Below are 25,837 nucleotides of genomic sequence, written 5' to 3'. Positions count from 1 at the left end.
TTATTTACTAATTAACTAGGCTGAATTGTGATGATTGCCGTGTGTTGTGAAACATTTTGTGTGGTTTTGGAATATTAAACCACAAACACCAACATCTTGTTGTAATAATTTACAGAATGAACATAAATCCAATTGCCAGTTATAACAACAAAGCATGCAAAACTGAGATTCAACAGTTTTTTTCTGGTTAAAAAATATTTGGCATTTTAATAGTCACATGGTTAAAAACTTTGCATTTCTGCTGCTTCAAGAAGCTGTACAAGTTCACTTTGTTGACAAACTAAGAAGCAGGAATTATTTTTTCTCTAAATTTTAGAGATACTGGTCTTTTCAATGCCATCATCGAAAATACCGAAACGACACGAATCTTCTGGTAAAAAATCATCAACTCTCTCCAAAGATATTACGATAAATATAACACCATAAAATGATTGCTATAGTTTGGAAAAAACATAACTGTTACAAATGGTACTTTATTCGCTTGCTTTATGATTGTATACAACTCTCACAAGTTAGAAAAACATATTAAATTCTTTCAGTTTATCAGACAGATTTTTAAACATGGAATAAGTATCCTCTCAAATTCAAACAACAGATCACTTCGGTCATACAAAGGAAAATGTCTTTTCTTAATTTACTCTAAGTTTATCAGTTTATCTCAGTACACCAACTCCAATCACTCCATTTTACAAAGGTCAAACCAAGAGAAAATACAGAGGTTACAGTTATCAATATTAAAACAAGTTCCCTCTGATAAACATTTCTTTTGTATGATACACAGGCCGCCATCAACCAACATGGTGCTGCCTAGCATGCCTGGTCAATCAATTGAAAACCAGACACAACTTCTGCCTGCTCTTCTGTCTTCACAATAATTGCTTACATTTTCTTGCGATAATTATAATTTATTCAGTGGGATGACATCAGAAGCTTCAGGGTTTTCTCACCTATTTTTAATTATAAATGTTTTTCTTTAATTTAATAAGCAAATTGTTTCACAATAGACCAGTAAAATAAACACATACCTCCCTGACTAATTGAATTTTATTGACTGAGTGGAAAAAAAAACAAGCTGTTCAAGGCTATCATTTCATATTCTCCTTTTCTTCTGGGAGAAAGACTGTTTTTTTATAATCTTTTTTTCTGTTATGATAGAAAATCACTGAACCAAACTACACTACCTGGTAGGTAAATTTAATGTCTGTAAAAGAGACAAGCGACAATATCCTTCCAATTTTCAAAAAATCACATCTACAGATTTTAATAAAAAGAGCACATTTGTATAGAGAAGACGTTGTGGGCTCGTCCTGGGTGAAAAACACTAACAAAAGACAGTTAATGATACCCCGTAGCATTGTGGACATACATCAAACGTTTCATTCAAGATTCTTTTAATGACCGAGGTGAATTGATAACAGTATTGACAGATCACAAAAGACAGCCAGAGTGAATCACACCGTCTCACTTCTTCATACCCACTCTTTTTAGTAACCATCCCCCGCTTGTCACTAGCTTGCTGTGTGGAACACAGTGACAGACACCACTAAACACATAGAATTACACAGAGAAAAAACATCAATTGTCATGAAAACTTATATTCAAATACATGGTCTTTAAAACTATCAGATATCCAGTCACTGACCTAGGAAAGAGATTACATTTTACCAGCCCTGCACATAAAAGACATGTCCTGTGTTACTGTTTGTACAAATTTTCTGAGTGACGGAAGAATATCCTAGATTTTTTGAACCAAAAAATTTGTATTTCTTTGTATAACATTGAGCAAAGATTTCTTTGATGGCAATGTACAGGGCATATTGTCTCTTGCACGGAATTCCGTCTTAAGAAGCTTGTCTGTTATGCCAACCAGTTAGCTACTTTGATCTGGTTGCCCTCCGTGGTCATTCATTGTCCGTCCATTGTGAGCAACGTCTATTTCCCAATACTTTCTTGTATCCAAAGACTAATTTTAGAACCTGTTTGTCATCATATTCTCCTTCTTCAGCTCCTTTGTCCATTCCATTCACTGTCCTTCCTTGGAGAGCAATTTTCTTATTAAAGAAAATATTTCCGTTAGATGATAAACAGCACCATTGTATATTGAATATAGCAGTAATTACAACAGCTGCAAGTCGCAATGCAAGGGGGACAATGAATTCCCTGACCTGTCTCCCTGCCCAGGAGAGAAGCCCAAGGGGCTTCCCAGAGCTTCAAATTTCCATGCCGTAATTGGCTTCCGGGAGACATATCTCGCTCGGTGATTCATTTAGCAAAGACCTCATGGCAGATCAATAAAAACAAGCAATGAAGATCGAAGCAAGAATAATTGTTGGAATACACATGGGCCATACTTTCACTGCATGGCAACCGACCAATCAGTTACAACAGACAAAAAACATTGGCATGTTGACATTATGCAAATCACAGGACTACCTGAGGTAAACTCCACAGTTAAAACATTCCTATGATTGACATTTTATGGAATGGAATATACGTACATGTACATGTATATAAAGACATCATAACAAATTATGGCATGTTTAAATTCCTTTCAGAATTTAGCATGATTGAATATGCACTTAGTATGCCCTTTTTTATATTTGATTTTAATTTTTTTTTTCAAATTCTCCATAGCTTTCTGTGTGATAGTGGAATGAACTAGTTTCACCCATATTTTCATGTGAACTCTACTCTCCCCCCCCCCTGCATAAATTTAAATGATTTGTAGCCATATTAATCACCCAATGACCTTTACAGAAGGGTCAAGAAAGGACATGCAGAACCCCTTGTGTTGAGTTTCTTGGTTTGATGAGATGTCTTGTAAAGAATTTGGTCGGTCGTTGTCGTCTGTCACTCAGTCACCCATTTCCCCACAATCCTATGGCACCCATCTTCGGTTGACAAGTTCTCAATTCCATAGGACAGCCTACTGCATGTTTATACAGCCAGAGCTGAGGGTGGGTCATCCTTATAATCTATCAATGTCCGAGAAAGCTGTCTAGGTGCTTTCACATCCAATATTTAGTACAACCCCATTATTGTTCATGGTAAAATTGGGAAGCAGACAGTAAGGGCCATGATCAGCGATTAAAGGTTTAAATTAATACCTGCACAAGTTTACTGAAGATTTGCTCTAATCTATTATTTTATAAATTCTGAGCTTGGTATCTTGAAATTGAGAAGCTATAGGGTAGCCAGGTTTTGCTTCAAACCTGATGTGTGTTTATAGAGTGATTCATTCAAAATTCAAAACGACATTTTGCTTACACACAAAATCTGTTTGAGCAAGCCGTCGACACATTAAATATTTCTAGCTTTGAAACCTTGAAATGCATGACTCTATGCAAATTCATGAGAAGTTTGAATTGAGTTAGCTGTAAGACGCAGCAACTGATTCAAAACATGAATCCTTTTAAACTTCCCCTGTATCTCGTAAATAAAACCATGTTGAAAACAATAGGGATGTATCAAAGTTCAACATCTGGGGAAGGGGTACGGCTCAAATTTATCATTAGAGATTGCCAATATAAATTGCTCTGTTTGAAATTTCAGATCATTGTCAACGGCCTACAATCACGAAAATCTGACAGGAGGCTTGCGTTTCTGAATCACAGACTCTCAACAGCAGAGCTCACGTCCACATTCCTGTGATAGACAGCTGAGAAACACTGGCATGTGTGCAGATCATATGCTCCACTGGACAGACTGGGTAATGGCAATTGCGGTCGGTGAGAACAGATACGAAGAACAGATACGCTGAGCATATCATGAGGATTAGTAAAACAGCTCCCAATATTTGCCAAGATCTACTGTTACATACAGAACACATATCCAGCATGTGTAATCTCTCAAATGATCAACATGCATAAATTTAAACCATCTAGACTCATATTACACTTGGATGAATATCATTAGTGATGCCTATACTGCAGTGCCTATTTGACTATTCTGCCCATAATGACAACAGACATTTTGTTAAATTACAGAGGCCAGCTGTAAACCACTGCAAATATGTCTTCAGAGGCTGATCGATCCATGATGCCATCCTCTCTGATCTCTTTTGGCAAAATGAGCCTATCAGGATAAGATAAAATAAAATACCGATAGAGATCTAGCATGGAAACTGATAATGATGTAAGGTTTAAAAATATTTTTAGATGTCACAAAACATTTAAGAGACAGATTGATCTGTTGTTTTTTAGTTTGGAACTGACTTTTATGTCGTTGATTTTATCGTCAGCAAACTGATAACACAAATTTGCAAATTCATCTCAATTAACCTGCGCATTGTTGATCTAAAAAAATCCAAAACTGTCGTCAATTAACAAATATACTTAGCAATTAATCCCTCTGTTGAATGAACAAACAAATTGAAATGAATATCTGTGAACAACAGAGACATACAGACAACCATTAACAGATTTAACTGATTTTGTTCCACAACAAATCATATTGTATTTTGAAATTAAATCCAAAGGCAGACATGAAATACAACAGAAGCAAAATGTTGGCTGACAGTGCATTAGAGAAACCAGCACACTTAGAGCAGATTGAAGACGCACAAAAACCAGTATCCATGGGTTCAGGCTCCACCTGTACAAAGACTTGACTGGGTTCGGGATGCAAATGGCCCCTGCGGCACATTTACGCCAATGCAAACAGGACAGGAGAAAACAAACGAGCATGAAATGATGAACTGAAACTAGGTAATCTGTTATCTAGTGTCAACAATGGCAACCCCATTGCAGTATTCAAATCTCTGTGTTAGGAAAACCCACTGGATACGTAGCTTGGCAACAAGTAATTATGCCAGCATAGAACGGACACTGTACATTGCCAGCAGCTAGGTAAAATTAAAGATATTAAAATGTGTGTTCTAGGATTCAGACAGACTCTAGTTCATTCTGTGTTTCCCGTCAAGAGCACAAATAAAAGATAAAACATCATTTATTAATGGAGCAATTTCAGCTTTACTGTGGATACCAGAGCTTGAATATGTCATGGTTCTACTCAGGACTGCTTGTAGGTATACTGATGACGATATCAAATATTTTAATATCTCTACAGGGAACTTCCAAAATACAACGACAGCATATTTGTAATGATACAAACCTCATTTTGGTTCTGTTGTTTACAATAAATTTATTCACTATAATATGTAACATTTTGTTTACCTATCCTGTTGTGTTTTATATTTTTGTTAATTTTACATATGCGTAAAATAGTGACTGATACATTTGACTACAAATAAAATACTGGTGATATTTACAGCTACGAACTGGTAAGCAGTAGATAGACAAAATGAAAATATTTTCCATGACAAGTTAATACGGGCTCTCAAGTGGTCAGCCCACATTATTTGGTTCTTCTTTTTCGGTATGTGGATATGCACTTATGTCCCTTTAAAATGTTTTATAGCAGCAATAATTGTCATATCAAACCCACCATGATTAACTAATTTCCAACAAATCTAGATTGGCATGTAACGCAACACTTCTGTTTTTCTATTTTGCGGGCCAATCAACGGGTGGAAGTGACGCATGCTGGAGGTCTTTGTTAGTAATCCGCAGGACTGAAAATATTTTCAATTGAGAAATGATGATACAGAACACAGAATAGATCTCACAAAAGGTCCCACTTCCACCTACATATTTCCAGGGCTGATGTTTACACTCCCTACGTACCGTTGCCTAGCAACCATTCTGAAACAGCCTTCATCATGTTGCGTTAATGGCATGGGAACGCTCTCATTACGATGGCTAAAGTGGCATCTGGCAGTTCTGCAAAGCTGCTAAAATGCATTAATTCCTCATTTTGGGAGCTGGGTTCAAATTTTGTGAAAGACTTCTTTTTTCCCTTATTTTGTAAAATTCTGTGATGGAGTTCTATACCTGACATACATGTATCATGGAAACTGAAACAAGCCATGGCCATCAGTCTGCACTATGTAAGATCATAAGCTGGAATAATTCCTTCACAGCCCTTAAAAAATTTATCAAAATATACAGGTAAATAGAGAAAAAGATCAAAAATAATTAAAATGCCATGTCCATATTTTGATACAGAGATCTGCACATGATTCGGAAAATCTGCACTGGCACACAGATAATTTTGTGCGGAAAATCCTGGTTTATCAACACCATAAACCAGCAGCCAAGTGGCAAGTCCTTTGCACTAATAGACTCTTGCAATCTTACATTAAACATGTATAACAACGCTACGCGTATCTGAGTGTCAGTAGTGAGTTTCTCTTCTAAAACAGTGTTTTGTTAAGGTTTAATAAGATATGTAAATGGTGAGAGGTACCATTTCTGTTGTCCCTGAATAGACATTGCATTGATATAACAGGGGGGGACCCAATTGTACATGACTGCGAACCCCGTGAAATTTATCCCAGTACTCAGCACTCTCAAAACAAAACCACTGTACACCATACAGGTTGAACAATCATGAATTCCGTTCCCTTGACGTCTTGGAAAACAGCAGAAGAAATATTGTCTTTCCCCTCCAGCTCTGTTGGAATCAAGTATTCAAGATACAAAATTTAAAACAAAAGGGCAATTTTTATTGAAATACAATCCCTTCCCTTGTCAAGGCTGCACAGCCTTCCAGGACTTGAAAACACACAAATCACTGCGTTGATGTGTCCCTGAACAAGACTGAAGTTATTTTTTTTCACAATTCTCAAACTTTTGTATTTCAACATCTGTTTCTTTCATCCTGAACAAAAGAATTTTATTCCTTGTTGCCCTGAGTTTTGAAAATCATATGATTCCACACAAAACACCAGGTATCAATAAACTTTCCCATCTCATATTGAAATTATTTGTCCCAGGGCTTGTAAATTTGAAACAGCATTAAACACAGGTGATGTAAACCAGCAATATTTGTTCACTATAAAAATGTATGTGTACAGTACCTCCTGCAAGCATTAGTATCCCAAACAATTGACATAGACTTTTTTTATCAGAAAACTGAAGGAACTTTACTCATTTGAAGCATTCAAATCTTATAAGGGATTTTTGACAGACATTGAATAATCATGGATGGAAAGAATTTCGTGAAAGTGGTCATAAAAGAGACAAAAACTGAGTCTATGGTGTGTACACGTACATGAGAGGAAAACCTAACCAGGTTAAAAAACTAAGAAAAAATTTTCAGCCTCAGTTGATTATCAAACTCCGCCTAGCCTAAGTAATATGCAGCATATAGACACTTGTAACATTCAATTTTTTTTTGCAAATGTTTTATGTTGCTAAGTAACAGTTAATATCCTTTTCACAGCATGTGCTCCTAGACTGATGGGTACACTTCACACATATGAAAGACATTTGATTGTTTTCAATCAGATACATCCCCTATTAAACACAGCACTTTGAACCTCCAATACCTAATTAATGAACTGACCCTCTTCTCATGAAATTCAATTAATATCTGGGCAACTACACTGCACTTAAGATGTCATTGTCGATGTGTTGACGGACGGTGGGTCTACTCTTGACCGCCTTTGGAAGAGGCACTTTTCTTTCTGTCATCCAACTTGCCCTTGACCTGACCTGACCTGGACCACACTTGAAGATAGGATAAATTAGGGCTCGCAAACACACACGGTACAGCAGTTGGCTTACAGGATGTACTGGTACACAGACACAAACAAAGACAAACTGGGACATGCAGACACACACACCACGTACACACAATCAATATCTTGGCTTAAGAATCTCTTCATGTAGAAATACACTAGTGTCCATCCATTGCTGAAACTGAGTTACGGAGATGGTATCAACGGAATACTTAATTCAACACTGCATCAGACTAATCACCTCCAGAATTTCATCATTATCATCAACATCTTATGGACACTTGTTCAATTCGAAACATTCTCAGACAATTGGCTCATTTCAAGCAATAAAAGGAAGAGCGAAAGAAGCCGTTCTATTTCCTTTATTGATTAAAACCCATGAGAGCTCACTCAAGCATTTCTCCTTGACAGTCCTCCATAAAACTGTTCCAATTATAGATGGTATATTGGAGATGGGGGGTTCAAGTAGCTTGTTTAGATGAAGTTCCATTCGCTAGGTCAGGTAACTAACCATCTCAGAGTTATCATCTTGAAAATCTCAAAAAAGCACCTACAATATTCACTCAATTTTTTTTAACAGTTTCACTTTTATATTTTTGAACAAGATTATGTAATGGCTTCATTGTCATGCATTAAGAGGGAAGGAATTTGAATAAACAGTGGACAATTTGAAATCAGTAAAATGGTGCAGACCCATTGAGGAAGATGGGTTATTAATAAGTCCCTTTGAAATATTTGGGATATTACAAGCTCAGAATGGAACACTGATTTAAACATGTGGGTTTTTAGCTACTATAGACAATAGTCTATAGAAGCTATTATGATGGGTATCCATCTGGCGCCCGTCGTCAGTTTGTATGTATGTATGTCCTTTTGTGAGGTGTCCGTCCGCTCAAATATCTTGAGAACTGCAGTACTTGCAGATATGATATTTGTTGTGTAGATGCAAAATATGATTATGAGAAACTATCTATTCATTTTTTGATATTGTTGAAAATATGCAAATTAGTGCCAAAAAAGGCGTTTTTAGTATAAAATCTTCTGCTTCTTAACCGGTGGTCAGACAGCTTTGATATTTGGTATACAGGTCCCTAGGGATAACCCAACTTAGATTTGTTCAAATTGTGGTGAAATATGCAAATTTGTATTTTTAAGGAATTTTTTTTGTCATTTTTGGTCAAAAATTTATTTCATCAACTCCACTTGTCTGACAGCTTTGATATTTGGTATACAGTTAGATAGGGATGATCAAAATATGATATATTCAAATTATGATGTAATCTACAATTTTGTAATTTTTGTCATTTACAGTCAACAAAATTATTTCTCACAAAGTACTAATCTGATGGCTTTCATATTTGGTATACAGGTTCCTACAGATGAATTAAATATGATATACTGAAATTATGATGAAATCTGCAATTTGGGGGGGTTTTGGGTGCAATTTTTGCCGTTTTTGGTAAAAAAATTTGTTTCTCAAAAACTACTTGTCTGATACCTTTGATATTTTGTATACTGAGGTTCCTAGGGGTTGTCTTAGTGTGATACCTGTATGTAAATTTGATAAAATCTTCAATTTTGTATTTCTGGGTCATTGCCATTAGTAGTCAAAATCTTTGTTTCTGAAATGTTACTCATCTGAGAGCTTTGATATTTGGTATACAGGTTCCTAGGGGTTATCTGAATGTAATATATTGAAATTGTGATGAAATCTTCAATTTTGAATTTTTGCTGCTAATTTTGCCATTTTTGGTCAGGCCATCCTGAAATGAGCTATAAAAGATATCCACTTTCATCATCAACACATGTGTCACAAACAGTTATTCTCTACATACTCAGAGCTCTGTCAAGTGTTAGGTCGCTTGTTTTTTTCAAAACAGCTGGTCAGTAGCTTTAATGTTTGGTATACAGATCCCTAGGATGACCTTAGTGAAATAATTTCATACAGTCAGGAAATACTTAATTTTGTATCCATGTCTATAGTAGCTTCAGGGACATTGGCCCTGTGTTTAAGAATGGAACCTGTTTGACAAATTTTTCAGTGGTGATGAAGAAATAGTCCTTGCAATATTTTGGAATCAGTTTGTTTCTCTGTTTTAGTGTTCGGTGTCTTCAGGTGGAACACACCAGCAGGTTCAATGTAATCATAGGTAACGTTTCTCAGTCTGTTTGCCTCAATGTGAATTGGATCTTTAATCATTTTAATATTTAGAACACGCTCATTTTCATAAGAGTAGGGACAACATAAGCTGTGAAATTATTCCAAAAATGTTCAAAAAAAGAAGAAATTTAGAAATTACACACTGTCAGAGATAATACCGGTACAAGTAGCCAAATTTGATATCATCATAAATTTGGGGGAGTCTCTTGAGCACACAAGACTACAACCAAAATAAATATTTGGCAGTTTAAAATATTCATATAAAATATAGACATGCATGCTCACATTGTCTAAAAGTGATATTGCTAATTAAAACCCCTAAAAACCCATGTAACATGCATTCATGTATGAATGGGGGGAAGGGGGCTGTGTTTGTTCAGGACCTTTTTATCATTTTGATTTGATATTACTAAAGAAAACAGCAATATTGGCAGTGAATTCACAAGCTACATGTATTTCTGAAAATATACAAGCGACCTAGCGGCTGATATAGCTCCGCTGTGTTTATGTAGAGAATAACTATTTTTGATACATGTTGATGAAGAAGGTGGATAGCTCAATGCAGTGGCCAGAAAAAAGTGGCTAAAATAGCTGCAAAAATACACAATTGAAGATTTCATCATACTTTGAATATATCACATCAGATCATCCCTAAGAACATGTCAACCAAAGCTATCTGATGAGTAGTTTTTTGAGAGTAAAATTTTTTGACCAAAAATGGCAACAATTGCCCCCAAAAACAAAAATTGCAGATTTCATCATAATTTCAAAAGATTAAATTTGGTTCATCTATAGAAACCTGTATACCATATTTCAAAGCTGTTAGACCAGTACTTTTTGAGAAACACATTTTTTGACCAAAAATGGAAAAAATTGCCCCCAAAATTCAAAATTGCAGATTTCATCATTATTTCAATAAATACTTTTAAGTTCATCTATAGAAACCTGTATACCAAATTTTAAAGCTATCAGATGAGTAGATTTGGAAATACACATTTTTTGACCAAAAATGGCAAAAATTGCCCCAAAATTACAAAATTGCAGATTTCATCATAATTTCAATAAATATCATTAAGGTGATCTGTAGGAACTGTATACCAAATTGCAATGCTATCAGATGACAAGTTTTGGAAATACACATTTTTTGACCAAAAATGGCCCCAAAAATACAAAATTAAAGATTTCATCACAATTTCAATAAATATCATTCAGTTCATCTGCAGGAACCTGTATACCAAATTTTAAAGCTATCAGATGAGTAGTTTTGAAAATACACATTTTTTGACCAAAAATGGCAAAAATTGCCCCAAAATTATGAAATTACAGATTTCATCTGAGATTCAATATGTATTACTTAGTTCATCTGTAGAAACCTGTATACCAAATTTCAAAGCTATCAGACCAGTACTTTTTGAGAAATACATTTTCTGACTAAAAATAGCAAAAATTGCCTTAAAAATGCAAATTTGCATATTTCTCCACAATTTGAACAAATCTGAAAAAGATCATCCCTAGGGACATATGTACCAAATATCAAAGCTATCTGACTGGTAGTTTTGAAGAAGAAGATATTTTAAAGATCTTTTTACCAAAAATGACAAAAATTGTCTTAAAAATACAAATATGCAAATTCAACCACGATTTGAACAAATCTGACTGAAGTCACCCTAAATCAACTGCATATCAAATTTCAAAGCAATCGGACACGTGGTTTAAGAGAAGAAGATTTTTTTACCAAAAACACCAAAAAATGCCCCAAAAATACAAATATGCAAATTTCACCACGATTTGAACAAACTCAAGTGAGGTCACCCCAAGTGAACTGCACATAAAATTTCAAAGCAATCGGACTTGCGGTTTTAGAAGAGAAGGCAATTGTTGACGGACGACGACGGACGACGACGACGGACGACAACGGAAAGTCAACCTATTTGATAAGCTCCGCGTCGCTGACAGCGGAGCTAAAAAAATATAGTCAATAACTTGAATAAGTTTCAAGAAGGGTATAGCCAGTATTAAACAGCAAACGTTTTGTGCATTGTCTCTGTCAGTCTACCCTATGGAATTTTATCCCCAAACAAGGTAAAAATCCTTGAACTGACTATACTTTTTGCTCTTGTCTGAAGCAATTAATGACACTTGAGAGAATATACATGTACCGGTAATTAAAAGAAGCCTGTTTATATGTGGCGTGATTTGTGTAGCTGGCAAGTAATATTCAATTTGGCTGAATTTAAAAAAGCCTGTCGTATCTATGCAATCATTTCAAGAAAAGGTCACAGGATAAATATAACATTTACCTTCTAGACATTGGAAAGACCGTATACTGCAAGACATTATGCATTTAATATCATCAAATTTGTATAGGGTATACATTTGAAGACGTAGGCTTATAAAAATGCTTGTGGTTTGCAGTTTCAATGCATGACTGACAGTATTAAAGTACTCTGGATTGATTCCCAGACATGATATTTTGATAACATATTTACACACATACGTATGTGTGAGCACCGGTCTCTCAGTTAAACAGTCTATCTCATATTATTACCTACATGCTTGTCAGGCGGCCATTTTGAAGAAGTCAGTGCCGCGCAAGCTTCGATGGCAGCAGACTGTACCATACATATTGTGGACAGAAATTCACTCAGATCTTTTGATGAATCAGCTCTTAGTAGATTGATACGTTAATATTCATGACAGTCTTATTAAATGTGTATGATGAAGATATTCTCTGACCCAGACTGCAAGAAATCCTTTGAGGCCTGCACCATCTTGAAAGTAATGCTAATGACATATTGTGAAAATGGCACTGCAAGGAAAGGCGACCGGTATGAAGATGTAGCTGCCCTCATGACGCCCTTCCCAGATTTCATCCAGCATCGACTGGAGAGGATGTAGACAAAAAAACAGTACCTGCTGACTGCTAAATGCTCAGAAACCTTTTATGGTCTGTTTTGTTCCCATGGAAACCAACTACCTATAGCAAAACAGCTAAAATGCCTGATAATTCCAGTAGGTTTATTGCCCGAACACAAAACAGCCTTTTCACGCTATACATGTGGAGCGAAACTCCACCGCACTGCTTCTTTTCCAAGGCAACCGTACAATTTCCATGACATACCATAACACAGGCCATATGAAAAGACTGCCTTAGGTTAAAGCCACAGAATAATTATCACCATGACAAAAAGCAATATTATCCCCAGACACCGTGGCATCACTCCCGAGGATAGATGCAATATGTTTAGCCCTTAAAGTCTAACAAAAATTGATGCACTCTTCTCAGAAAAATATTTCAATCGCAGTTATGAGTACAGACACTCATATTGAATTTCTATTCCACTGTGGCATAGCTTTGGTTCAAACCAGCACAGGATAGATTTGCGATCAGATGAAGAAATTAGATACAAAGATACCAATAATCCTGTTGACATATATGAGTCATACCCAGCAAATCAAAACCGTTTCTTCACAATGTTCAGCGGGCATGTGACACTTCATTTTCTCCTCTGACCGCAGGCTGTAACCCTCTGAAACCTACTTTGACAGACTACCACATCAACAGGTACACGTAAAATTCTCATCACGATATTTCTTTGATCTGTATGTAATAAAAAGACTGAAAAAGTCTTTACAAAATTAGGTGGAAATCAATATCTCTGCTGATATTTATATTAAAATTGCAATTTTTTTTCTCAACAACTATGCATACATTAACAATTTCTCATTCATCCTTGTATGTCTTTTCCATTTTCAAGAAACATCTTATAGATTGGTATATTTGATGCACAATTTCAGACACCAAATATATTCATCCACCTTTATCAGTCTATTCATTCAGACCACCGTAGAACTCAGAATAAGGGCCTGTCTGAGATATAGAAGAATAATTTGGATGAATAGTCTGGACGGTGTTCAGACTATTCATCCAAACTATTCTTCTATATCTCAGACAGGCCCTTATTCTGAGTTCTACTACAAGCTCCACTCAGTCACCTATCCACACACTGAACATAGTAATCCATGCATTCTATTTCATACATTCATTTGTCTTTATGTTTTGTTACATATTGTAATTGTTATTATTCCAAATTTGGGTCATTCAGGATTTTGTTTCATACAGTGTGCATTGCTGTTGACTAAAAATACTGTCACTACGTTTGTCTTCAAATCAGGGGCGAGGGTTTTAATTTTCCATCTTGGCTCCCGAGGGCAAGGGAAAGAAGACAGCGAGCGCTTTCGCTGATTTGATACATTACAGACTGAGCAGTATTCTCTTTGGCAACGAGAACAGTTCAAACGTCACACAGATCGGCACGGGGCTGTCATCAAGGACATTTCGAGAATTTCCCAAATCAGCTGAAAGAGCTCGGAAATCAAAACAGTTCTCAGGGTAGCACTGGTGAAAAAATTTTCTTTGAGCAATTTGATCCAAATTACAAGGTAATGTGGGCCCATGATTGACCACAAAATTTGCGCAATTTACTGAAATTGGAGAGCGATCTGAATCACTGTATACTAGCCAGAAGTCATGGCAGATCCTGACACACTGATGGCTCTCAAGTGGAAACGTAACAGTATATTTTTGAAATACAGTTCACAGATGAAAATTAATTTCACTGTAAAGTGAACAACAATTCATAATTGAATTAACATACCCAAATAGACTCCCTTAGTTGCTGTGAACAGTGACATTCGACCAATCAGATCTAACCTTCTGAACCAGCTGCACGTCAGCAGACAATTCTGAGTGACTAGTATGCAATGGTCATGGGAGCATAGGCCAAGAAAAATAAAAAGTTTGTTTCTCATCCTAGACGAATTGCAAAAATGATACAGTGACGCAGGTTTTTTTCTTCTCATTTTTTTTTATTATTCAACCAGCAAGAACGCGCAGAAACATGAAAACAACATAGGAATGCACGCAGACATAAATGCAAAGCAGTGTTGCTTTAGTATTTTTGTATAACAACTTTAGTATTTTTGTATAGCAACAGTTTTGTGGTTTGACTTTTAGTGCAGCAATGCACATTTTTGAAAGCTTAATATAACAGTGACATACGTGTACAGGTCTGAATGGAATGTTGGTGTTATTTTGTTTACAGTTCTGTTTATACAGCACTGTGTTATTCGCTATCATCACATATTTTTGCATTTATTTTTTTTAAATTTTATTTCCCCATGAGCAGAAAAAAAGGCTGACGCAGCGGGTTTGAATTGACGTGCACCAGGATGAGAAACAAACTTTTTATTTTTCTTGGCCTTATTCGACAACGTACAAAAGATTGCCGATTGGCAAAGACAAGAGGAAAACAAAATTAGGTCATCATTACTATGTCATCAACATGAAATAATTATTTCTTTTCTAGGATTTTGTCATGATATTATGATCACTGAATTTGTGGAAACTCTACTTTATGAAATGTTTCTAATTAAAAGCAACTGGGGACTTTTGTTTTCATAGAGTTTCTTGTGCGCAAATGTTATACAAACCTTGTTTTAAAATAGAAAAGATAACAACATAATATGTTCTCAAAACAAATCAAGAACAAAATTATGGGTTACCATAAAAATTTTGGTAGTACAGTCTACTACTATAGAAACAAATTACCTATTACCCATACTTCAAGTTTAAAATGGCGGCCATCCCTGTGTTAACATTATGGGGCAAAATCAAATTTTTTGATTTTTACAAAACTATACTTGTGAAAATTTTACTTGCTCCAAGAGCTTCAAAACGAGCCCCAATAAGTGGTAGGCCAGAAAAGAATTGTGAAAAAATAAGAGTTTGAATATCTGTCCTCGAGGCACAGTCTACCTTATGGCAGACAAAATAGCAAAAGAAAGAGTAAATTGTTAAAAACTATCAGCTGGTACATGGCCTAATCTTGCTAAGAGCTTTACATCTGTCAAACGAACTGGTAATTCATGACTAGCTTCTCAACATGTTTTGTGAGGAAAAACAGAAAGCTGCCATACTGATGTTACCAAGTATTACATTGTCATGAAATGTAACTGTAATCATGCAATAAATTACGTTGATTATTCCATAGACAGTACAACTGCCTTTGATTAGTCCAACATTCCCTGTATCAAAGTTCTTGTTTTTCACAGTTGAATTGACGTCTTGCATACCAGGTGCATGCATATCTTATCAAGCAAATTTGAGCAACAATGCACCAGGTCGGACAATCAAGCACAATTTACAACTTTGCATTCACATCAAAGAGAATCGTACTGTTCAACTTAAATCCTGCAGCTGTTACAGCACTGGTGATACCTCAAAAAACAATTTAATAAAATAATCGAAATTCTATTTTGTGTAGTCCATGACCCAGTGCCATCTGTGGCCATAACTTGTTCTCTGAACCTTGGAAGATATATTTATATCTGGTTGGCATTGTCTGTCTAAACAAAAGACTAACAAAACAATTGTTTGGTTTGAGGACCTTGAAATTCTTCCAACATAGAGACAATTTTTGGTTTTTCAGGACATAGACCTTAACCATTGGCCATGTTAAATACTCATTCAAGGTACCAAATATAAATTAATAGGAGCATTTACTCATACAAGTGCTGAGTGAGTTGTGTGGTTGTCATGGGAACGCCAGTACCATGGTAACCTGTTTGGAGGTGGACGTAGGCTGACTCTGACAGGAAAGTTCCCATAAGGTCGTTGGTGAAAGCATGGTCTCATTTGAAAGTATAGCAATTGCTGTTATAACATGTATTAAAATAGTCATTATTTTCTTGTTAAACTATATAATTACCATTTAATTCCCAACAGAATTTTGCAAAAATTATTTCACACACGCACATGCATTTTCCCCTGTCAAAGTTGACGGCATGTTTTAAACAAGCATATGAAGGGCAGCTTCCCTCTATTTTGGATGTCACAAACAGATTTTAAAAAATTCTATAACAGAACACAAAACTGATTATGGTTACTGGGATGAATAAAGAAATGTTTGTTTATCCGATTGTATTTGCTTTCTTCAGCTGTGTTTTTCCCCAAGGTACAAGAACCGTGGCTAACAAACTGTACCACAATCCTTCTATATTCTATTATAGAGCGCATTGTTAACAGTCCAAATATACAATAATAAAGGCCTGTAGTGTTCATGGGAGGATTTGTTGAAAGACCACAAAGGACAACACAAGGGTTCTTTTTTCATATACATTGGGAGTGAATAGAGGAAAGTTTATCCAATGCCAGTTTTATCCATTGTGGAAAGGCTTGAGCTTGTTTGTCACACTTCTAAGGGACTGACGTGATTTTAGCAGATGATTGTCAAGCACAAACAAGGCGACGCTGAAAAGCTGCTGTTGTTGTTTGTCCGCAACTCTGAGTGTAACCTAACAGAAACCATTATAGTTGAAAAATAAAATAGATGCTAGGGCCAAGTAAGAGTGGCAAACAAAGGCACACTGCCCTTAGAAATGTCATAAGGTCCTTCATACTCAGATTAGCGGGGCTTACGAAGCCATGGTGTGCGTAAAAACATAGCGGTAAATCCACTGCTAGCTTCCACCATAAAACTTCCCCCTTCAATAGGATTTCATGTTCCACTGAGTTGATGCCGTAAATTTTACCACTCGCCACAATTCAAAATCAGCCAGTGTAAACACTTGACAGCAGAACAAGAAGAGTATAATAAAACCCCAGTTTGTACAGACTGAGCAATAAAAAATGGTCCACTTAATATGAAATGACAGTGGCTGGCAATCAGGAAGGGGGCAGCTCACCCTATTTTTAGGCTATTGTTAGTTTGGACGCATTGCTGACAATGTTTTGCCGCTTACGGAAAGCGTTAGAATATAATCCACTGTATCTCCTAATGACTTGATTACGTTTGTACAAATTCCATGACCATCAACTGGTTGGTATAGCTCATAAAATATTCCATCTGGATCAAACAATTATTGTCCATGTGGTATCACTACCTACCAGCAGGTCTGAACAGAGTAGTCATCTCATTTCTGAACATTCAACGATAAAACCGACCTAAAAAATGACTTTAAATTATCAATACTCAAATTTGATGATGTAGTCGTTACTTGACGAGTGAACCCCCCCCACCCCCCCCCCCCCCTGATTCCATCAAAATATTCCTAAAATGAAATGGAGCATTTGAACATAAGGTAAATATGAGTGGTAACCTGCCTATAATATGAATAACCAGAAAAAATTATTCATAGAATTTACTGCAAGAAAAAAAAATCCATGGATAGTTTAATATACAAGGGCATACTTGAATTATATTTGCTTGCGTATTGATATACTTGACTTTAGAATATTGTTCAAGCAACTCTTTAAATCATTTTAATGGCTATATCAAACATATGTAGTTGAAAAGAATGAAACCTGCATGTCAACACTAGGTTCTGGACTCTGTTATTAGATGTGTACTTTGACCATTTCCAACTGAATATTACTATCCTTCATACACCGATAGTTTTTGCATTTCACCTGTGTGGGAAAAATGTGGAAAATAATGACCAGGCACTGAGGGCAGGTTCTTGAAAAAGTGGCCTCCTTTCAGTAAGATAGTGCCCGCCCTGATAATTATGACTCACATACTGTATACTTTGGATATCTTGCCTCCAATCTCAGCAAACCAAAATTGGAAAACCACCAGTAATTCCACTAGCCCAATGGGCAGATAACTGAGAAATTTCATCTGCCCATTGAAAAATTTACCTTCCTTAGGTAGGTAGGCAGGTAGCACCAATTTTCAACTCTGACTTCACTACTGTATTTTCATAATTTTTAGGCCTTGGAGGATGCGACAATCTGAAGTCTGAATTCTACTCATCAGTTTTTCACCTTCCTGCTTCAACTTCTGAAATCAGGATGTACCATTTGGGAGAAACTCACTGAAAAGTACCTGGATCTTTCTCAATGTTCACCGTTGATGACAGAATAACAGTTGTCAGATGTTGAGATACCATACAGCAATTTGTGAGAAATTTGCCGTATCAGGCCAATATATTTTATCAACGCATTTACACACAGGACACATTTCATGATAAAGCAAAAACAGTTTTTTGGTCTCAAAATCTGTAAAACATTTTGCACGACAAAAGGACATTTCAATAGCACAATTTTACTGATATCACTGATATCAAAAGTTCATGTGACCTCTGCTGTTGCCAAGAATCCCACACCAAAGTCACTTTCACTGACTAGGGTGCCCGTACTTTTGCCTTATAAAATGTTGCATTGTGGGAATGCAGAGGGAAATATGCACATATCAACACTGCATTGCACACCGATCAAAACCAAACCAATTTCAAAACTGGAAAATTTAATATATCTATGATGATGAACAAGGTTCTGCAAAATTAAACATGGTGGGGTGGGGGTGGGGGGAAGGGGAGGTACTACTGGTACACCTGTCAAATGATGAATGCCCCAAACATTATACAGGACACTAAGGAAACAATTCATGCTGCAGAACATAATGGGTTATTGGATTGGTATCCTATTGACGCTTTGAAAGAAAGTTTTTATTAAAATTCATCTAATTAAACAAAATCCTTTCTCTACAAAGGGGATAGAGTGACTGAAAGAGGTACCGTACATCCCCATACCTCCTTTTCACACAGATAGACCTCATCAAAAATTATAGCATAATTGATTTTCTTTGCTTATTGTACATTTCCATGGAGCACTCAACCTACTTTTGAATCTTTATTTACTTGTTTGTTTGTTTTTCTCTCTGGCTATTTATCTTGCCATTCTAACAACTAAGGTTTCCCATTACTTATCTTGACGACAGATCCAAAGGCCTTTAAATGTGTCACTATCACGTTGACCAAAATGTCAAGTACCCAGTCGTGAGAGACAGGGAAACACCACTGACTTGTTTTGTTTACTCGCAAGCCTTTTATAAATACTGGAGGATACGCTGTTGTTTTTTTAAACAGACTAAATCAAATTGGATGCAAGCCAAGGTTGTTGAGCAACAAATGTTCACACCAGGCTGTGTATCATCTGTGAGGTCAATGTGAGTGACATGCTGTGCACTGGTGCCCACACTGCAGAAGATTACCACGTACATGTTGCCACCCCTATCAGTAGCATTAATGATGGCATAACCCACTTTCATTACTGAGGCTCCCATCTATGCAGATTGAAATTCAACGGAATTCAACAATTCGGAAACGGTACTTGTGTGACTGCTGTTCATGTTGCTAATTTAATCATGTAAGCACAATATCTAGATAAATAAACCTACACTGGAAACATATTTTCATCATTTGTGTGTGAAATACAACATTGAACCGTCAAATAAATGGCAATTCTATGTTTCAATTGCAACCTGCTGTGTAAAAATTGCTGATGCTGTAGTATGTTTTCAAGTAGCTGGGACAGATCTCATTAGCAAATATTAACACCCAACAAAGACATGAATAATTAATTCATGTTTCAATTTAAGAGGCATATGCCCAGGCAATTAGCGTGTCAACTGTTTGCACAATATAATGGTTTTCCTTACGTTTCTTTTGTTGCCAAAACACTTCACGGTGGACTGACAGGACATTGTCCCTGCTTTGAAACCATGTATGGGCCAATCCAATCAAACAAAACAAGCAGTAGAAACTAGAGAGATGTACTGTGTAAACAACATGGACAGACAATCCTTCATACGGCCAGTGTGCATTTGCCTTAAAATGAACGACGCAACCAGTGAAGGCATTTTCATGGCATCACTTCCATTCATATCCATTACTTATCCACAACACAACCTGTCAGCTTATTTGGGTTTTTTTGTCATGGAGGTAGCTCTTAATTCCTACCTCAGTGTTTTTTGTTCAAATCTCAAAGCAATGCATTGAAGTAAAAATTAATAGGGCATGACATTTTATCCCAAAACAAAGAGGAAGGGGAACCATTTTACGGTTCACTAAAGAGGTCAGTTAAACTTCATCCTACGTCAGACCTGTATTACGGTCTGCAAGTAATGGAAACAACACCGATGTCAATCTCCACACACAGCATTCAGCAGAAGACACTGTCTATAATCCTCCCCTCCACAGAACAATTGAAACCCCGCCAGAGAAGGTGATCTTTTCACCTAGTTAAGCTTGAACTCACAGCGAAGATAATAGACCCTTGTTAACAACAGGTTTACACAATATCTGAGCTTTAATGATGCGAAGGTAAACCAAGTTAGAATCTTTTGTTTCATTAACGACCATTACAGTTTTATGAATCTTTACATGTTCTTGTCTTTGTGATGTCTGAAAGCTGAGCCAAGACAATGTTCCAGGTATTCCAATGAAGTGAAGAGTGTTATTGTGACTTTTTACGTGCACATTAACATCTTCGTATTTGAACAACACTATTCATACCCAGCTAAAAGTAAATTGGCTAAAAATTTACAGCTGTCCATGAACTTTATTTTCATTCTTTTTTAATTGAATGTTCCTTCAAAAATATTCAACAACCTGTTTTAATGATAACAGGTATTGGATTAAATTTATGAAAAAATTGGAGACATCAGAACTTCGAGAAATTACTATGCTATTATAGGACTGCATCCACTCGTTACATGCTGCCTCAGCACCCATGCTTTGTATTGGTGTGAATTGAGTAGAATGTGTGGTGTTCTGAACACATCCGTCCACAGAGCATGGTTGCCGTACAACCTTGGTCCAGGATGATCATGTAACTTTTCACAAAAACTATTTCCTTACATAAATTAATGGCATAAGTCCAGAGTAGTTGCGGTCTGCTATCCAACCTCACAAAATTCAATCATGATTTAATTAACAGCGACCATGGTATTCAGATTTCCGCCCTGACTACGAACAGAGCCGTCCCCGTCCTTATTGTGACATACAGAGCTACTGACAGTGTGGTTACTATAACAAATTGATGTGGTTCTGAACACAAACTGGCCCACTGTAGGGTCCTTGAAGTCGTAAAGAGCTTTGCACTTATGTCACGTTACTGACAGATACCGATGGACGACTTTGGTAGCGCCGCTCACGAGTGGACCTTTGACCCAAAATTAGACAGCTTTAGATAAACCAACGTTTTATTAAAAATCAGTACCCGACCTCGAGTACTGGTGTCTTAAAGGATCGATATTTGCTATAGGAAACGGCACTATTTCCTGAGCCCGGTGCACTGTAAAAGTCTGTAGCCGCGCTTGTTGGATTACATGTGCGGGTCTCGTTTGGCATAGCAATACAGCCAGGCCGTGTGTAGCCGATTTGCGTTTTATTGACAAAAATGTTCAGCATTCGGTGTTTTATTGAACGCATGCACAATCGCCCACAAATATAATTATACAACAAGCGCACACACGTACACATTTCGCACATTGTGACGGTGAACAATATTATGAAACTGATAATCATTTGGATGTTACTCAGTCGCGCGGTGCGATAGCAACAGTGTGACAATAAAAACAGTAGCAGACGAAGTGATTGTCACTACGCTACGGTGTACATAACTATGGATTTTTATCTGGTTGCACATGAGTACTATGAGAAGTACGCTCAGCGGCGAAGAAGGAAATTGTTCTCCTTCTCTGGCGGGTTTTATTTGGGGTCATTGCAACAACAGGAGTCTGGCAAATACTCGTATTATTGTGATACAACATGCAGGAAGATCGCGAGCGCTTGTCGCCCTGTAAAAACTGTGAGGCTATAAATGAGAATGAATACATGTTGTACGCGAGTACATGCACATCGCGTCGCCGGCAAATCTTGGGGACAATATACAGAGTGCAACGTGTGACCCCGACCGTCAATAAGGGATTTAGACTGAATTCGACGATGCACAATTGGACTGGCGTTGTTTTAAATATAACGGGTACACGAACAAAGCCGAAAGCAGTTCATATACATCGTAGGCACAATGATGTATTAGGGAAGCAGGTGTGAAACCGACGGCCTCTTGTATTTTGCAGCCGTCCCATAATAGGAAAATTCGTTCTTCACAAAGACGATCCTTACCTCATATGCATTTTTTATGTTGACGGTCTCCTTGGTAAGCGCGACGTGGCCAACGATGCCTTTTCCGATAGGAATTCGGATTTCATCTGCCTCGGAGTGGATGGACTCTTCCAAAGTGGAATTCTCACTGACATCGAATAATTTGGAGACGAGGTACCGCTTTTCCTTTGGCCCCCTCACCAGAAACAAACTGCTACGATCTCCGTTTGTCAGAATACTCACGTTCATCAAAATTTTATGACTTAAAGTGTTAATATCGAGTTCGTTGGCAATATCTCGGATCAGTTCCATGAACATCTCTTTTTCGTTCATCTCCTTGAGAACAGTCCTACTCCTTCGCAGCGTCTTAGGTTTCGGGCTACCGCTTATCAGATTCTTGAGTGAACCTCCCGCGCCAGACATGGACTTTCGAAAATGTTTCAGGATTGCGGCCCCTTTCTCGGTGTCTCCGAGGGAAGTACCCGTCGCACCAGACCACGAAATTGATTCTTTCCCTCCGCTATGTTTCGTTATCCATTTTTCTACCATGCTAGACGTGGCCTTAGTGGAGAAATACTCCTCGGCGAACTGAGAATCCTTTTCCAAAAACTTGGCCACCTCTTCCCGAGTCAACTTTTTTTCTCCCATGACTGATTCTGATAGTGTATCTTGCTGGGATGAATCGAAATGTCACAAACTCTGCTGCACCGACTGTCTTCGACTTAACGATCGGCCGATGCCGAGCCTACTGCATTCTGCATCTGAAGAGCAGTCTGACACGCTCAGAGTATTAGAAAACGTACGTATGCTTTGTAGTACGATTTCGTCGGCACAGATCGTACGTAGCGCTGCATACAGCGAGTGAAATCGGACCCTCAATATACTGGCGCTACACTCTGTCACTCTCGTCGAGGTTTATAATCTGCTCATTTGATATGCAGAACGAACGTCGCCGATTGGATTACGGCGCTATGACATCACAATATAGATTTATTGGATACATGTGATGGCATATATGTACTATTCCGCGATCTCCCAAGGCAAGTTTATATACATGGCATCTACAACTTGCTTCACTTTGTCGATGCAGCGGACATATTGGATATATCGACGTAAATTATATCTACGTATAGGGCATACCTCAAATTCAATCTGTGGAAGGACTTCATCCGCGCAGCATTTTCTGTGCTCTGTTTCCACGCAACGTATTATTGAACAAATAATTATTACGCTGCAGTGATGACAATGACACATTGTCACATTGACAATCAAAAATGTGAATTCCGGATTTTTTATTCTTTCAGCGACTTCTCTTAAATTTTCGGTGTTAAAATGCAGTATTTCTTTCAGCTGAAAGTTCCCAGGTTTCTCTTCTTTCACACCAGCAGTTCGCGCACTGCCATAGCGGGCGCTGTGATAATCGGAGAAAAGTTTCAACAAAACATTTTTACTTTCGACCACTGCTGCACCAAACGCGTGGTGTTCAATGTACATAATATTCCCCCCTGGTTTATGTCCGGACTCTCAAAGCACACAAATATTTTCCCATCGAAATTTGCTACGACGCGCAAATACGTAAATTGTATGACTATGACAATGATGGTGATTTCGACTCGGACAAGGGAAGCGTAATAGTATGGATCTCGAAAGTGAAAGACTTAAACTTTTGCTCAAATTTTCCTAGAAAGTGAAAGATCAACTTTTGCTCAAATTTTCCTACAGGAATCGTTTGCATGGCACTAGAAACAAATAACCCAAGATTTACCGATATTTATTGTAAAATTCAGTATGGCCGCCATCCCTGTGTTAACTCTAGGGGCAAAAATCAAATTTTCGAATTTCAAAAAACTAAGATGGTGAAAAGTTTTCTTTTACCTAGAGCTTTAAAATGAACCCCAACATGAGGTACATCTGAAAAAAAAATTGTAAAAATTTGAGAGGCCGAATATCTGACCCCGAGCCGCATTCTACCTTAATTACAGGGAAAATGTAATAAAACATGGAAGAAAAACGACGGTAGCAAATTTTAACATTTTTTCTCTCGCAATCAGACCTATGTCTGCATTTATTGGGAGGAAAAACCATTTTTGCGATCTGTCGTCTTTGTATCCGTGAGTACTACAGTCACTTGTGAACTTATACACGACGGCCGCGGTATGCATTATGCATACCACATCATCATAGCTTGCTGCATAGCGGCCGTCGTGTATAGGTTCACAAGCGACTGATGTGGTGTGTGTTTACTGGCTTCCGTTATAAAAAAAAAATTAATAACGACGAACTAGTGGTCGAAAGTAAAATGTTTTGTTGAAACTTTTCTCCGTTTATCACAGCGCCCGCTATGTTATTTCTATTGGTACATCCTTGAAGGAAACAATTGACGCGACATAATTGACAGGATGTAGGACAAAATATTGCAAAATAGGCCTAATGAACATTTTTTATCATCAAACATTGATTCATAGGCCTGGATAAACTACGCAATGGAGGGAAACCACGTCTGCTCATGTCTTTGTTACGGAGACTGCGTTTTTTTTTTCAATGCGTCAGCTTATATATCGGATTAGGCGCAGACGTCAATTTACTTTGTGCCGGATGCGTAATTGTAAACCCTAAAGATCTCCGTGACGAATATCAACAATTTAAGCTAATGCTAAGCAGACTTAGAAATAATAGTTTAATGGCCGGTCTGCATGCTTCTTTACAACGATTATCGTGAACTCTTTCCAAATATTGCAAAGTTGGCCATAATTGCAACCGTGATTCCAGTCTCATATGTCCCATGTGAACTCGGGTTCAGTACCCAAACCAGGATTAAAACATTGAAACGTCGTTGTCTGAGTGAAAATATTATAAATGATCTGGTGGTGATAACAATGGAAGGCCCAAAACTTGGCAAATTTGACTTCAGAGCAGCGATGATAGAGTTCAGGCGGCAAAGACATCGTCAAAAGTAGAGTAGACAGAAAAGGTTAAGAAATGAAACCGTCAACAGAATAGATTGTAAAACTCACCAAAGAAAAACCATTATCACTGCTGATGTTTATTGAAAACTGTATTCATTGACTTTTGAACCGGTTTTCGATAATGCATATATAGCTATTTTATAGGTACTTACATTTAGTTGTACGCATTTTTGATAC

General features: G+C 37.2%; 1 protein-coding gene across 23 annotated transcripts in view; it reads right to left on the bottom strand.

The window, feature by feature from the left end:
* LOC139120371 (cGMP-specific 3',5'-cyclic phosphodiesterase-like) overlaps positions 1-25,837 on the bottom strand; it is a 131,790-nt gene that overhangs the window by 99,481 nt on the left and 6,472 nt on the right. For 11 of the 23 annotated variants that reach the window (XM_070684725.1, XM_070684729.1, XM_070684737.1 and 8 more), the window contains exon 1: positions 22,716-23,592. The exons of 1 other annotated variant lie outside the window; for it this stretch is intronic. In XM_070684725.1, coding sequence (XP_070540826.1) covers positions 22,716-23,342 — 627 coding nt within the window. In that variant the 5' untranslated portion in view covers positions 23,343-23,592. Of the gene's footprint in view, positions 1-22,715; positions 23,622-25,837 lie in introns of those variants that run through there. 11 more of the 23 variants (XM_070684723.1, XM_070684730.1, XM_070684720.1 and 8 more) reach the window with 3 other exon arrangements.

This window comes from Ptychodera flava, chromosome 20, assembly GCF_041260155.1.
Source record: "Ptychodera flava strain L36383 chromosome 20, AS_Pfla_20210202, whole genome shotgun sequence".
NCBI lineage: Eukaryota > Metazoa > Hemichordata > Enteropneusta > Ptychoderidae > Ptychodera > Ptychodera flava.
Note: the sequence above shows the minus strand (reverse complement) of the source record. Positions and strands in the feature narration are given on the sequence as shown.